This window comes from Pteropus alecto, unplaced genomic scaffold, assembly GCF_000325575.1.
Source record: "Pteropus alecto unplaced genomic scaffold, ASM32557v1 scaffold226, whole genome shotgun sequence".
Lineage (NCBI taxonomy): Eukaryota > Metazoa > Chordata > Mammalia > Chiroptera > Pteropodidae > Pteropus > Pteropus alecto.
In genome coordinates this window covers 6,429,727-6,442,778 of record NW_006440132.1, presented here as the reverse complement: position 1 = coordinate 6,442,778, position 13,052 = coordinate 6,429,727, and the positions used below count along the sequence as shown (strand labels likewise).

Genomic DNA, 13,052 nt, shown 5'->3' with positions numbered 1-13,052 from the left:
AGCGGGATCGGCGCGGGGAGCCCGAGGCCCAGCGGCGGCGGCGGCGGCAGCGGCGCACGGGGGGTGAGTACGAGCTCCGGGACGCCCCCTCCCCAGCTTCCTGCTGCTCCAGCCTCAGGGAGGGCTGGGGTTCCCCGCCGCGCCGGACGCTTCTAGAGGAACGTCGGCTTCCTACCCCTTCCTGCGCCCCTGTGAGGCAGGCCGCCAAGGGTTAAAGCGGGCTGCGCCCCCGGTCCGGCCCGGGTTGGCGAGCACTGCCTGCCCTGCCCCTCCTGGCCCTGCCCAGCCTGGCCGCGCTGCTTGTTGGCGCTGGGGCGGGAGCGGGGCTGGGGGGTCCGTGCAGAGCCAGTCCGGGGTCGGGACTGGGGGTGGGTGGTGGCCCCAGGAGCGGCCGGCGGAGGGGTGGGGAGTAGAGGGGGTGCTTTATGGATGCTTAGGGCGGAAGGGGTCTCCGTTTCTTACTGTCTCGGTGTGTTCCAGTGTTGGTGTCCACAGGTCCTGATTCTGTAAGTCTCCGTTTCTGGCTCTTGTGAAACTGTCTCCAAGTTTCTAGGTCTCCAGGTCTCGGCTTTTGCTACTATCTCGGTGTCTGTGTGTCCTTGCACGTCCTTGGTTTCTGGAAATCTTCGTGTGTGTGTCAGTCTGTTTGGGTCTGTGTATCTCAGTGTTTCCCTGCTTCTCTGGGATGGAGGGTAGGGATTCAGTTATTGTCGCTTTCCCGCGTGTGAGAGAAAAAAAAGTGAGCCAGCATGTCAGAGCAGAAAGGCCCTGGGAGATCGCCCAGTGGAACTCCTCATTGTACATACAGATGCAGAGACCAAGGGCCGGAGAGGGGCAGGGAATTCCAAGGAGGGGCAGCGGCAGAGCTGAGACCCAGAGGCTCTGAGTCCCAGCCTGTGGAGTAGAAGTTGTAAGAGTTGAGCGCGCGTGCAAAAGCGAGTCACTTCGTGTGGGTGTGGGTGTGTGTGGTAGGGAGCAAGGATGAGAGCAGCCCCTGGGGGCCCTATGGACTGTGGCTCATGCTCACTGCCCAGGGGATTCACAGAACTTGCTGGCTTTCCATCCTGCCCCTAGGACCAGAGGACACTCCCAAGAGGCTGGTCTAGGCTGTAGCTCCGCCCCACCCACCATGCCCTGCCCCTCTGAGCTGGAATGGGGGATGATACCCCCTCCTTCTTTCCCATGTCTTGGAAAAAGCTGGCTGGCTGAGAGCCCCCCCCCCCCCCCCCACCGCAACACACACACACACACACACACACACACACACACACACACGGCACCAGTAAGCACATTGCTGACTCATTTTCTCCAGAAGACCCTGTGCCAGGGTAGATGCCAGCGGTTGGTAGAAAAGTAGTGCCAGGTGGGCACCCCATAGTGGGGCCCAAGCCTTGGACAAGTAGGTGGGCATCATGCTGCTTGGTGGCTCAGCCTCTCCCTTCTCCTGTCTAACTGCCTCCCTCACCACAGTGGGGCTCCAGGTCCTGTGCCCTCTGACCCCTGCATGCTTTCCAGCTCTGCTCCTCCACACCTCTCCCCAGACCACTAAAGTGCCCTATCGGTTAGTTAGTGGTGGGAGACTCACACCAGTGGGAGCCAGGCTGCAGGGCAGAGAGAGCCTTGTCATCAGAAAATGTGAATCCCGATTCTGCCCTGTGAGCCTGGGCAAAGCTCTCGCCTCTCTGCTTCTCATTTCTATCATCCACAATATGAGCATCTTGATTCCCAGGTAGCAGGGTTTTGTGAGGATTAATGAGACCGTGCTTGCAAAGAGTTTAGAACAGTGCCTGGCTTGTAGTAAGTGTTCAAGAAACGGCAGCTGTTATTTATATTATTATTCAATTCATCTTGAATGGATGTGTGAGTCAACTGGAAATTTCAGGGCTGCATCCTGTCCAGACAGATGACCTGTCTGTGTTCCGATGGAAGAGGTGTAAGGTGTGAAGAAAGGAGCTTGGGTGTGACCGTCTGGCCACATGGGGCCTGGCCAGTCCATGGAGGCAGGTGGGACAGGTCCATTCCCCATTGCTGTTCTGCGTCCTCTGGGCAACGTCCTTCCCATCTTACCCCATGGGAGCACGGCCAAACCTGGAATCCTCAGGGCCGCTTTCCTGGTGTGTTTCAGCACCCCGGCCCTCAGTTCTGAGCTCTTAGTGGATGTTCAAGTCGGTATGGGGTTCCGAGATCCTCGTGTGTTCCTAGGTAACAAGGATGGAAGGAAAACCATGCAAGCCAGCTACAGGTTCTGGCAGCCTCATGGTCCAAGAGTGGCCACATTTGGTGTACTGGCAGAGGGCCTTCCTCAGGGGAAAGGAACATTTGGGTTCTCTTCCTGGAGGGCTGTGTGGCCAGGCTGTATCTCCAAGGTCAGGCTCCTAGCGCGTGGCTCCAGTTTCGGCTGCCTCCTGCCCTCTCTGGCCCTTGTGCTCTGGTCTTCCCGACGTTCTGGAGCCCTGGGTTCGCTGAGCCAAAGCCCACAAGTCAGTGGTGAAAACAGAAGTCTGGAAGAACAAAGCCCTGAGCCAGCGCAGGCACTGAACGTTATTAGCAGTAGCCTAAACAGGATTGGAACGGGAGCAAAAGGATCGTCAGGGCCTCCCTCTGGGAGCCAACTTTCCAGGCCTGGAGCTCACTGAGATGGCTTGTTGGCTCCCCAGGCTGCATCTCCGTTCCTGTTGGTGAAGCCTGGGACTATGGTCTCTGGCAAGTAGGAAGTCCCTGTAAGTCTCCGATTTCTTCTGCATGGGAGGCAAGTCAAGTGTCAAGGACTGTCTCTGTCTGTTAAGTAGTAGTGTCAGATGATGTGAGTCACTGATGTGATGTGTAGCTTTGGGCAAGTCACTTCCCTTCTCTGGGCCTCAGGTGCCCATCTCTACAACGAGGGGACATCTGGCCTCTAGATGACCTCAGAGAGCCTTCTCCCACTCTACCCCTGCACTATTATACTTTGGAAGTTTATTGGTCAAGTACACACAGAATCCAGGTCTTAAGTGGTCAGTGGCATTTTTTGAAGTGAATGAATGGGTGGACAAATGCTTTTGAAAGAGGCCTTCGGGGCTGAAAATCTCGTTAAAAATCATGGTGTTAGAAAGCTTCATTGAAGAGAAGATTCTGGTACCATTCCCCCTGTGAGTCTTCTTTCTCCTGAACTTTGGGAATTAAAAATATTTCCCCCTAATATACCCTCTTATTTTCTGCATAGTAGTCACCTTGACATAACCACAGCAGGTAAAATTGACTGAGAACGACATTTGCGGTTCTTACACCTACTCCTCTCTACCTGGCCTCTCTTTAGCAGCTTGGGAAACATTCTAAGAAGAGTGGGTGCGACATAACACAGTGAGACTCAAGGAGTGAGGGCTTGTGCATGGCAAGGGCTGGGAAGAGAGGGGGCTGGAAGGAAATGGAACATAAACTAGCGAGGTTGCAGGGACACTGGAAAGTGAGGAGCAGTGTCTTCTGAGGGGGCATTCTCAGGAGAAATGAGTTCCTTTGTCCTCTAAGTTTGAGTACTGCTGAATGAGAGAAAGTTTAGTCAATTTCTTGATTGCAGGACTTTTCAGAGCCTTTGGTGTGCAGTCGTGCTTTGGGAACTGCCAGGACTGGGACACAAGCGATAGCTCTTCTCCAATATATCTGGCTATAGTTTCCTGTGGTGTCCACCTGGTGTCCACCCGGGAAATGTACTGAAGAGTTGTGACCCTAGAGCCTGCCCAGGGTGACCTGGAGGAAGTCCACGTCCTCCCTAAGCCTCAGTTTTGGTCAGATCAAGCAAAACTGCCTGTTTCTTTTCAGGGCTGACGAGGCTGCCATTTGCTTCAGGTGGGCAGGTCATGCTGGAAGGTCAGCCTGTGCTCTTCTCTCCAGGCAACCCCAGGGCAGCTAGGCACTCTGACCTTTAGTCTTTGCTGGTGCTGAGCTGGAGGTGAGGCCTGTGGAGGCAGGGAGGAGTGGCCCCGTGCAAAAGGCATTCTCACAGCAGCGGCAGCAGGTTTGGAGAGGATGACATGGGACCAAGGCTTATCCAAGAGCAACCCTGGGAAAAAAGGTGGGGAGATCTGCTAGAGTTAAGGCTTTGAGAAGACCCTTTAAAAAGTCTTATACCAGGAAATATTCATTCCTCCTGCAAAACGTGCTGAATACTTACTACATGCCTGCTAGGTGCTGGGAACACAAGAGTGAACAAGACAGAAGTGGTCCCTGCCCTTCAGGGACCTGGACTACAAAAGAGAAACAGGAAAATAGACAATGGCCACACATAAGATCCCTGCTGTGGTGAGGTATGTGCAGCAGGCTGTGGGAGATGACACCCAGGCTGGAACTGACCAAGCTAAAGAGTGATGTCTAGAACAGACGCAGCATGCACAAAGGTCTAGAGGCTGAAGAAAGCTTTCTGGGGATCACCATCAGCGTCCGAGGGCTGTTTCAGCTAGTTTGCCTCATGTTGCAAGTAACTGAAGACCCAACTCACACAATGGAGGGGAGTTATTACCTCGCATATCAAGAGGGCCAAAAGAAAAGCAGTAATAGGGTTGACTAATTTAGCATCTCAGGTGTCATCGGACACCCACTATTTTTTCATTCTGCCATCCTCACATAGTCATGGGGCTTGTTACCTCATGTGCACAAAATGGCTGTACATCCTCACTCAATAACATACAAAAGCTAGATGAAAACCTCTCTGTCCTTTTGAAATGCTTTCCCAAGGGCCCTGACAGGCCTCCTTCACATCTCACTGGCCACATTTGGGTCATATATGCATTCCCAAACCAGTCACTGCCATGGCAAATGAAATTTCCAGGATTACCTTAGACTTATCCAGATTCATCCAATGTCCTCTGAAGTCCATGTCTCCTTGAACAAACAGGAAGGCAGAAGGGCCGTGGGTAAGTAATCACTGGTGTCTTCCACAGCATCCAGGTCCGGACGACTATTGATTCTAATTGCAATTAAATTGGAGTACCTACTAGTCAATCAGAGGGTGTGAGCTTATTTTCCAAGTCACCAAGGGAGCTGGGAAGAACCTGGAGCTCCAGAGGTCAATCCCTGCAGACAGGTTTCATAGATTACGTGATTCCCCAAAAGCACACCATCCTAGCTTTCCTCTTGGAAGCAGATCCTGGGCCTTTGTGTCCCAGCCTTAGCCTTCCCTACCCACCCGTCACAGCTCTCTCTGCCTGCATCCTGGCCAGCCATCCCTGGCCACGTGCCGCCCTCCCCTTTGCCTACTCAAGGATCAGATGCCTGAGGTAGCTTCGGGTGTCACCAGTGGCTGCTCCCACAGGAAGGTGAAATCGGATTACCGCCTCTGCCCATCTTGGCAGGAGCTTCTGAGCAGAGCATTAACTCTTCCTGTCCCCAGAGTGCACGGGCAGCAGGGATAGTCTAAGGAGCACTTGTGTGACTGGCGGCAGGCCAAGCCTTGACATGCATTAGCTTATTTAATCCTCATGAATGGTCTGCAAGATAGGGAGTGTCAGCCATGTTGCAGAGGAGGAGACAGACTTGGGGAGGCTGAGCGACTCATCCAGGGTCACACAACTGGTGAGCAATGGGGCCAGGTCTGCATCTGGGCCTGCCTGACTCTATCATCTTCTCTCTTATCTTCTCTCATTTTCCATCTGCGTAAAGTCAGCCGAGCAGCTTCTGTAGCACACGCTGGTCCTGGTTAAATGGTCTTCTTCTGCTCCCTGTCCTGGGCTTGGAAAGTGATTTTCATCTGTCCTGCCCTTTGAGGACACGTCATCCAAGCAGACCGACTAGTCTTCCCACTGAACTTTCAGCCCTGGCTCTTGCTCATTGGGCTTCAAGATCATGAGGCCACCATACAGATGGGGAGACTGAACCCCAGAGACGGGGAGGGGCAGGAGCTCACCCCTTTTGGCCCTATGAGTTGGCAGCAAATTTTGAGCTGGACCTTGGGTCTCCTGACATGCAAGACAGGGCTTCCTATCCACTGTTTCCTGCCCATTCATTCTGTAAAAAGCAAGGTTGTATTTGTACCATTATAAGCAGTTCTCGCCCCCAAGAGGTTGTACCTAGAGTCTCAGGAGCGTGGACTGTTCTAATGGGGTCCTAGAGCCTGCACCTTGCTTCTCACCTTTTGTGGCAAGACTGGGGTGGGGCCGGGGCTGGGTGATCTACTCCCAACTCCCCAGCTGGATCTGGGCCGAGGGGTGGAAGCTGATGCCACCTCTGCTTGTGTCTCCTGGTCTCTAGGGGGTTTCTCTTCACCTGGATCTTAGTTTCATTTGCCTGTCACCTGGCCTCCACCCAAGGAGCTCCTGAAGGTAATTCTCTCTTTTTGTCCAGGGGGAGACAAGGGAGGACAGAAGGGATCCCAGAATGTAGGAGTAGGAGACATCCGTGCTCCCATTTGGAACTCAATGCCTCTGTTTTCTCATCAGTAGAATGGAGTCAGTCATTGGCAAATTCTCCCTGGGCTTGAAAGAATCCCATTTGATGTTTTATAAGGGGTAGGAAGGGCTCAGTGCAGAAATGCGGAAAGGTGATTCTTTCGTTTCTCTCCAGGGCACAATTCGAGTAAGTCACTTTTGGCTGGTAAGCCTCAGTTGTCCCTATCTGTCCTGGGACAACTGTTGAGAAGAGTCACAGAGGCCATGACTATCATTGCCCAAGCCTGTGACCTGCCCTCCCCTCTGGTGAGATCCTGCTTTTCCTAACTATCCCTGAGGAGCTGTCCAGGGGGCCTGGGCAGCGGTGGGCTGGCTACATAGCTGCCCCTTGAAACTGAAACCTCTCCCACATCTGTTTGTCAAGCAGCCACAACGCCTCTTAAAATAGCAGCCCTTCCCCCTCCTCCACACCCCCCGTGTGGGGAGCAGGCAGCCGGGCACTCCCAGAGCCCCTGTGGCCTGACCGGCTGCCGGGCAGGGATTGGGCCCCCGGGAGAGGAGGGTCGTGCCCGGAAGAGACTCCTGCTGCCCGTCAACATTCTGTGCAAATGTCATTTTTTCCGAGCTTGCTGTTTCCCCCACAAAGTAGGTGAACAGCTGTCCAGAGTCCTGAGTCAGGCACTGGGGGTTGGGGAGAGGCCGGGGCTGTGTGGAGCCAGGTTTATGTAATAAAGGGATCTTGCTGTGGCCAGCTGGCTGGGTACTTCCATCTTGGCGTTGTGCTACATTCATTCTTCTGTCCCCTAGCTCCTCACCCCTGATGGGATTCTGGCTGTGTCTCCACCCTGTGTTCCAACAAGTCTGAGGGGCTCCAGCACAGGATAGTGGCTAAGAACAAAGACCCTGAAGCCAGGCGGTCAGGGTTCAAACCCCAGCTGTGCCCTTTATTATAAGCTGCGTGACCTTGGGCACATTATTATAGCTTACTTTTCTGACCCTTATTTAGAAAGTGAGGATAATAAATAGTACCTGCTTCACAGATGGTTGAGAGAATCAAGCAAAAAAATGCATGGGAGGCACTCGGTACATAGTAAGTGCTCAGTAAATGTTATTTATTATTGTTAATTATATTATTTACCTGGAAAGTTTGGGCAAGAGCAGCCCTTCTCTGTCTGCTGTGGAGCCCACAGTGGTCAGAGGCTCCTGGAAGCTCAGCGATGACCACGTCCGCCAGCCCCAGGTCTCAGAATTTGGGGCTTTGCCCCTGAGCTGATGACAGTCTGCAGGGGAGATCTAGAGACTGGCCAGTGTCAGCTTTGAAACTGGCTTGAAGAGGATGATAAAGGAAACCTCATCGGTGCTCCCTGGCAACCTAATCGGTGCTCCCTGGCCTGGCCAGTTGTCACTTCCCCTCGGTGACTGCAAGTGGCTGTAAGCCGCTGTATGCAAGGAGAGAGGTGTGCAGGTTGGAGGCCTCTCCAGGGCTGCTGAGGTGGGACAAAAGGAGGGGAGAGGCGGCTTCCTGCCCTTACCTCTTCCCTAACAAGTGGTTCCTCTTTTTTAAGTTGTTTATAGTGAGTAGTACTTTGTGATAATATAGGGGTTTTCAGTGATTAAAACAAAATACACTACTAAGAGAATTTTTAAGCAATGGTTTATTTTAGCGTAGGACCTGGGGCTAGACAGGTGGGGGAAAGGAGGAATGTGAAGGGAAATGAAGGCCTTTCGGCCTTAGGGAGAAATAAGGTCTTCAACAAGTGACTAAAACAGCAGCCTGCAGCTATAGAGTTCTTAGAGAATGCTGTTAGCACTTTGTGGCCATCTCCAGTCTGGTTTCCCTTGTCTTACAGGCAGGGAGACCGAGGCCCCAGGGTCAGAATGAGACTTGGGCAGAGGTACTTGGTGCAGGGTATGGGTGAGGAGATGAAGGAACCACCATTTCATCTCCCGACAACTCTATGATATAGGCATTCTTCGTAACCCTGTTTGATGGTGCGAGGAGCTGAGCCTCAGAGTCCAGACTCAGGTGGCCTTGTCTGGCTCTAAAGTCCGGCCTTCTGACTCCAGAGCCTGCTAGGGAACCGTTACGCTGCCGTGTTGCCAGCGCCCAGGTTCTCAGTTTCTTCTAGCCCATGTAGCTGTCCATCCATCCATCCATCTGTTCATCCATCTGACAGTTGTCAACTGAAGGCCTCCTAAGGGCTTCAGGCTGCATTCAGCCCAATAAACATCCCTCGCGCTGCATGATGAGAGAGAGGACATTCCACACTGAGGGGTTGGGGCGCTGAGCTCAGGGAAAGGGGCCTAAGGACCTGACCCAAGCCCCAGTCCCGGAGGCAGCCTCTCCTTGCCTGCTGAGATGGAGCTTCGAGTCGGCTTCTGCAGACACTGGTAGCTTAGCTGCCCAAAGGAGGTCGAATGGCCCGTGAGGCGAGATCAGGATGCCTTTCCATAAACACCCTGGAAGCCCTCCCCTTCCTCTGGCTAGCCCCCCTGATGTAATTACTGGGCGGATATGACCTGCCCAGGCCATGGTCTGCCAGAGGACAGAGGTTGCAGGGGTGCCTTAATGACTTCCTCTGCTCTCTCCAAAGCCACACAGGGAGGGGGAGTCATTGGAAGTGTCCTCTCCTTTATGTGCAGATAGAAGCTCCCCGGAGCCTGCTCAGGCCAGACAGACCTCAGGGGTGGGAAGGGGGCTGGGTAGGTTCCTAAAGGTGGAATCTCCAGTGACGTGTCCATTCCTGTCACCCTGTTCCTTCGCTATGGAACTGCTTCTCGGAGGAGATGGCTTTTGAGGCAGAGAGAACGGGAAACAAGTCGCACTGGGCAGCCTCTAATCCTTTTAGCACTAGCATTTGGTGATTATCATCTTTTTAGTATTAATAGTTATTGTTTGAAATGCTTTTTTTGTGCCAGGCCCCTTTTTCCAAGTGTAGTAGCTCATTTAATCCTCACATCATCCTTCTGAGTTTGATACTACTATTATCCCATTTGATAGATGGGAAAGCCAAGGCACTGAAGCCAGGAGGCTAGTAAGTGGTGGTACTGGAATTTGAACTCAGGAAGTTTGGCTCCAGAGTCTGTGTTTTTTACCACTATATGCAAAGATCATGCAGCCAGCCAAAGGATTGCTTCCAGCTCTGCACTCTCAGCTAAAACCCTGAGGCAGCAGATAGCGGGGGGTGGACTGTCCTCGCCGCCTGTGCTCCTACAGGGGGGTCTGGGGCTGGACCAGGCCCTGACCGTGCCCTCTCCCCCTTTGCCTTCCCTCTCCAGATGTGGATGTCCTCCAGCGGCTGGGCCTCAGCTGGGCCAAGGCAGTGGGTGGCCGGAGTCCCCCACCCCCAGGAGTCATTCCGTTCCAGTCAGGCTTCATCGTTACGCAGCGGGCCCGGCTCCAGGCCCCCACGACTGCTGTCATCCCTGCCGCTCTGGGCACAGAGCTAGCGCTGGTGCTGAGCCTCTGCTCCCACCGGGTGAATCATGCCTTCCTCTTCGCTGTCCGCAGCCGGAAGCACAAGCTGCAGCTGGGCCTGCAGTTCCTCCCCGGCAAGACAGTCGTCCACCTGGGGCCCCGGCGCTCCGTGGCCTTCGACCTCGACGTGCACGATGGGCGCTGGCACCACCTGGCTCTGGAGCTTCGTGGCCGCACAGTCACCCTGGTGACGGCCTGTGGGCAGCGCCGGGTGCTTGTCCCACTGGCTTTCCACAGGGACCCAGTGCTTGACCCTGAAGGCTCCTTCCTTTTCGGAAAGATGAGCCCACATGCGGTCCAGTTTGAAGGTGCTGTGTGCCAGTTCAGTATCTACCCTGTGACGCAGGTCGCTCACAATTACTGTACCCACCTGAGAAAGGAGTGTGGACAGGCCGACACGTACCGGCCCCAGCTGGGACCCCTCCTCCCCCGAGACTCTGGCGCATCCTTCGCCTTCCAGACCAGCCTTGCCCTGCTAGGCCTGGAGAACCTGACCACTGCCATGCCAGCCCTGGGGTCACGGCCAGCAGGCAGGGGCCCCAGGGTGACTGTAGTGCCCACCACACCCACCAAGCCTCAAAGGACTAGCACCACAGACTCTCACAAGCGTGTCCCAGTGGGAGACCCAGCCCATACCCCACTGCTACCTGCCAAGCTGTCAGCCAATGAAGTGCTTTCTCCCAGGGACCCAGCCTCTCCTGCCAGCTCCACCGCACCTGTCCAGCCATCACAAAAGAGCACAGTTGCCAAAATCCCCAAAAGTCACCCAACTAAGCCTTCAGCCCCTTCTTCAATCGTCCCTGTCAAAAGCCCCCGCCCCACCCAGAAGGCAGCTCCACCTTCCTTCACAAAGTCAGCCCCACCTACCAAGAAGTCAGTGCCACGCACTTCCCACCCAGTTCCTGCCAGAGTCTCCCATCCTACAGTGAAGCCGATCCAGAGGAATCCTGTTACGCCCAGACCCCCACCACCCAGCGCCCGGCATCTACCTGCCGCCACTGGTGCCTCTAAAAAGCCCTTTACCCCAGTTGTCCAGACTGAGGCCAAGATGAGCAGCCATGCCAGTGAGCCGGCCCCTGCCCGCACCAGCACGCATAGACCTCCCCAACCCACTGTTTTGTCCCCATTACCTGCCCCCAGTCCCGGTTCTACCAGGACTGCTCGGCTTCCAGCCACAGCGATGCCTCCCACCCTCACGCCCGGTTCACTCCCCACTGGAAGCAAGAAACCCACTGGATCAGAAGCCACAAAGAAAGATAGACCCAAGAGCAGCCCCCGGAAGCCCATCCCCCTCAGACCCGGGAAGGCAGCCAGGGATGTCCCGCTCAGTGAACTGACAGCAGGGCCCAGCCCCAGACAACCCTGGCCTGGCCAGCAGACCACCCCGGCCCCGGCATTGGCCCCAGCGCGATTCTTGTCCTCCAGCCCCCAGCCCACGGGCAGTGGCTATTCATTCTTCCACCTGGTGGAATCTACGCCTTTCCCGCTGCTGATGGGACCTCCAGGGCCCAAGGGAGACTGTGGTTTGCCGGTAAGACTGGGTGAGGTGTACGTGTTGCATGGAGTTTGAATGGGTGACAGGGCCAGTGAGGTCAAGTGGTTGTTCCTGGTTAGGGAGGAGGAAGAGAAGCAACTTAGAGCAGGGAGCTGGTTATGGGCAGAGTCTTGACTTGAACCCAGGTCCCTCACTCTCCACCTGTGCTGTGTTCATGACTGTGCATCCTGCTCTGGATTCGTGGTCCAGTGAACCAGACTGGTCCGGTGGCCACCTGCAGGTGAAAAGTACCCTTGGGGTTTGGTTGGCCCAGGCCCCAGGTCATTCTTTGCTAACCTAACTGTAAAGGTCAAGTGGCTAAAGGAAAACCATGAACTGTCTGTCTGGGTCTAGCTCCTGACTCCTGGAGCTGAGCTCCCTCGGCCTAGCAGCTTGTCTGGCAGTTTCGGACAAAGGTCGCACATGGATAGTCCTGAATGTTTTGTTTGGCACACGCAGCGTTGTTTAAAAATATTTAAATAAGTTACTAACATTTTAAAAATGTGAGAGATTTCTTATAAAAGACCTGGTGATTAGCTTTTCTTGGAAGGCAAGAGATGCAATGGCCCACGGGCCGTGGCCAGGTCAGTGCCGCCCCTTTAAGACAGTCCCCTCGTCTAAAGTCCCGATTGGGTCTTCTAACCCTTAACTCGTTGATATTATCTGCCTGGCTCCTGTAGACATTTGATTTGTGGCCCCTGGTAGAGGAGTTTAGGGTGAAGAGGGTCAGGATTGACCCGAGTAATCAAGGAAAGAAGGAACATTCCACGTGTAGGAAACATTCTCGGGGTCAATGCCTCCGGCTTGCCTGGGACTGTCTCCAGGGGCAACGACCTTTCTGCAGCTGGAGGCCAATTCCTCTGGGCGGGGAATGATGGGCTGCAGTGTGCAAAAGCTAGGGCTTCTGCTCTGTTCTCCTGCCCTGGCGCTGACCGCTGTGTGGTTTCTTCCTCCTGGGCTTTATGTTTGATGTTAGGCTCCCTCCAATGTGGAGATGGTGACAGATGCTCGGGATTCCGGGCCTTACAAACACACTTCATAAGTTTTAATAATCATCAGGAATAATTTTTATTCAGCCCGCCTCTACGGGGACCGAGGGCCCGTTTTTATTATAACCATATTGTAGAACTTATGGAAATTGTATGCATTGCTTTGCAATTATGTCAACGTTCCGCTCAAGTCTCGTGTTCTGCAGTTGGCAGGGTAGAGAGTTGATAGCCGAGGAAAGAAGGAAGAACCTTTCGTGCCCCTCCAGGCCACAAACCCGACTCAGGCACCAGGCGCCTCGGGCACTGACAGTGCAGCTTCCCAAGCTGCGTGGGCACTGGCTCGCTGGCTGTGAGGTTGAAAGGGGGTGAAGTCTCTCCCTCCGCCAGAGAGTGGTGAGGTTCGGGGTCTCCGTTCTGCCCAGTGGAGGAAACCAACCTTGCCTCCCAAGTTGTGTGTGGTATGGAGAGAGGGGATGGCTGTGTCTGAGCCACCAGAACTGCAGCAGGAGTGGTGTTTTAGGGCATAGAATCTACCTTTGGGCCTGGCAGATGCCCGAGCCACGTCCTGGCAGATGCCCGAGCCACGTACTCCCCTCCACGGTTTGGTGATGTGGGTGAGCAGGAGAGGAAGCCTCCGTCCCGATATCCTCCTTGAGCTTCCCTGTGATTGGAGTCCTGTGCAGTGATTAGGTGCG

The 13,052-nt window shown here is 54.5% G+C and overlaps 1 protein-coding gene across 12 annotated transcripts in view; it reads left to right on the top strand.

The window, feature by feature from the left end:
• Positions 1 to 1,201: 1,201 nt before the first annotated feature.
• The window catches only part of COL27A1 (collagen type XXVII alpha 1 chain), a 131,031-nt gene continuing 119,180 nt past the window's right edge, over positions 1,202 to 13,052 (top strand). For all 12 annotated transcript variants that reach the window (XR_003047867.1, XR_003047868.1, XR_001517354.2 and 9 more), the window contains exons 1-3: positions 1,202 to 4,280; positions 6,220 to 6,290; positions 9,636 to 11,365. Coding sequence is in view for 8 of the 12 variants with exons in the window: in XM_015593357.2 (XP_015448843.1) it covers positions 4,249 to 4,280; positions 6,220 to 6,290; positions 9,636 to 11,365 (1,833 nt within the window). In the remaining 4 variants the exon portion in view is untranslated. The remainder of the gene's footprint in view (positions 4,281 to 6,219; positions 6,291 to 9,635; positions 11,366 to 13,052) is intronic.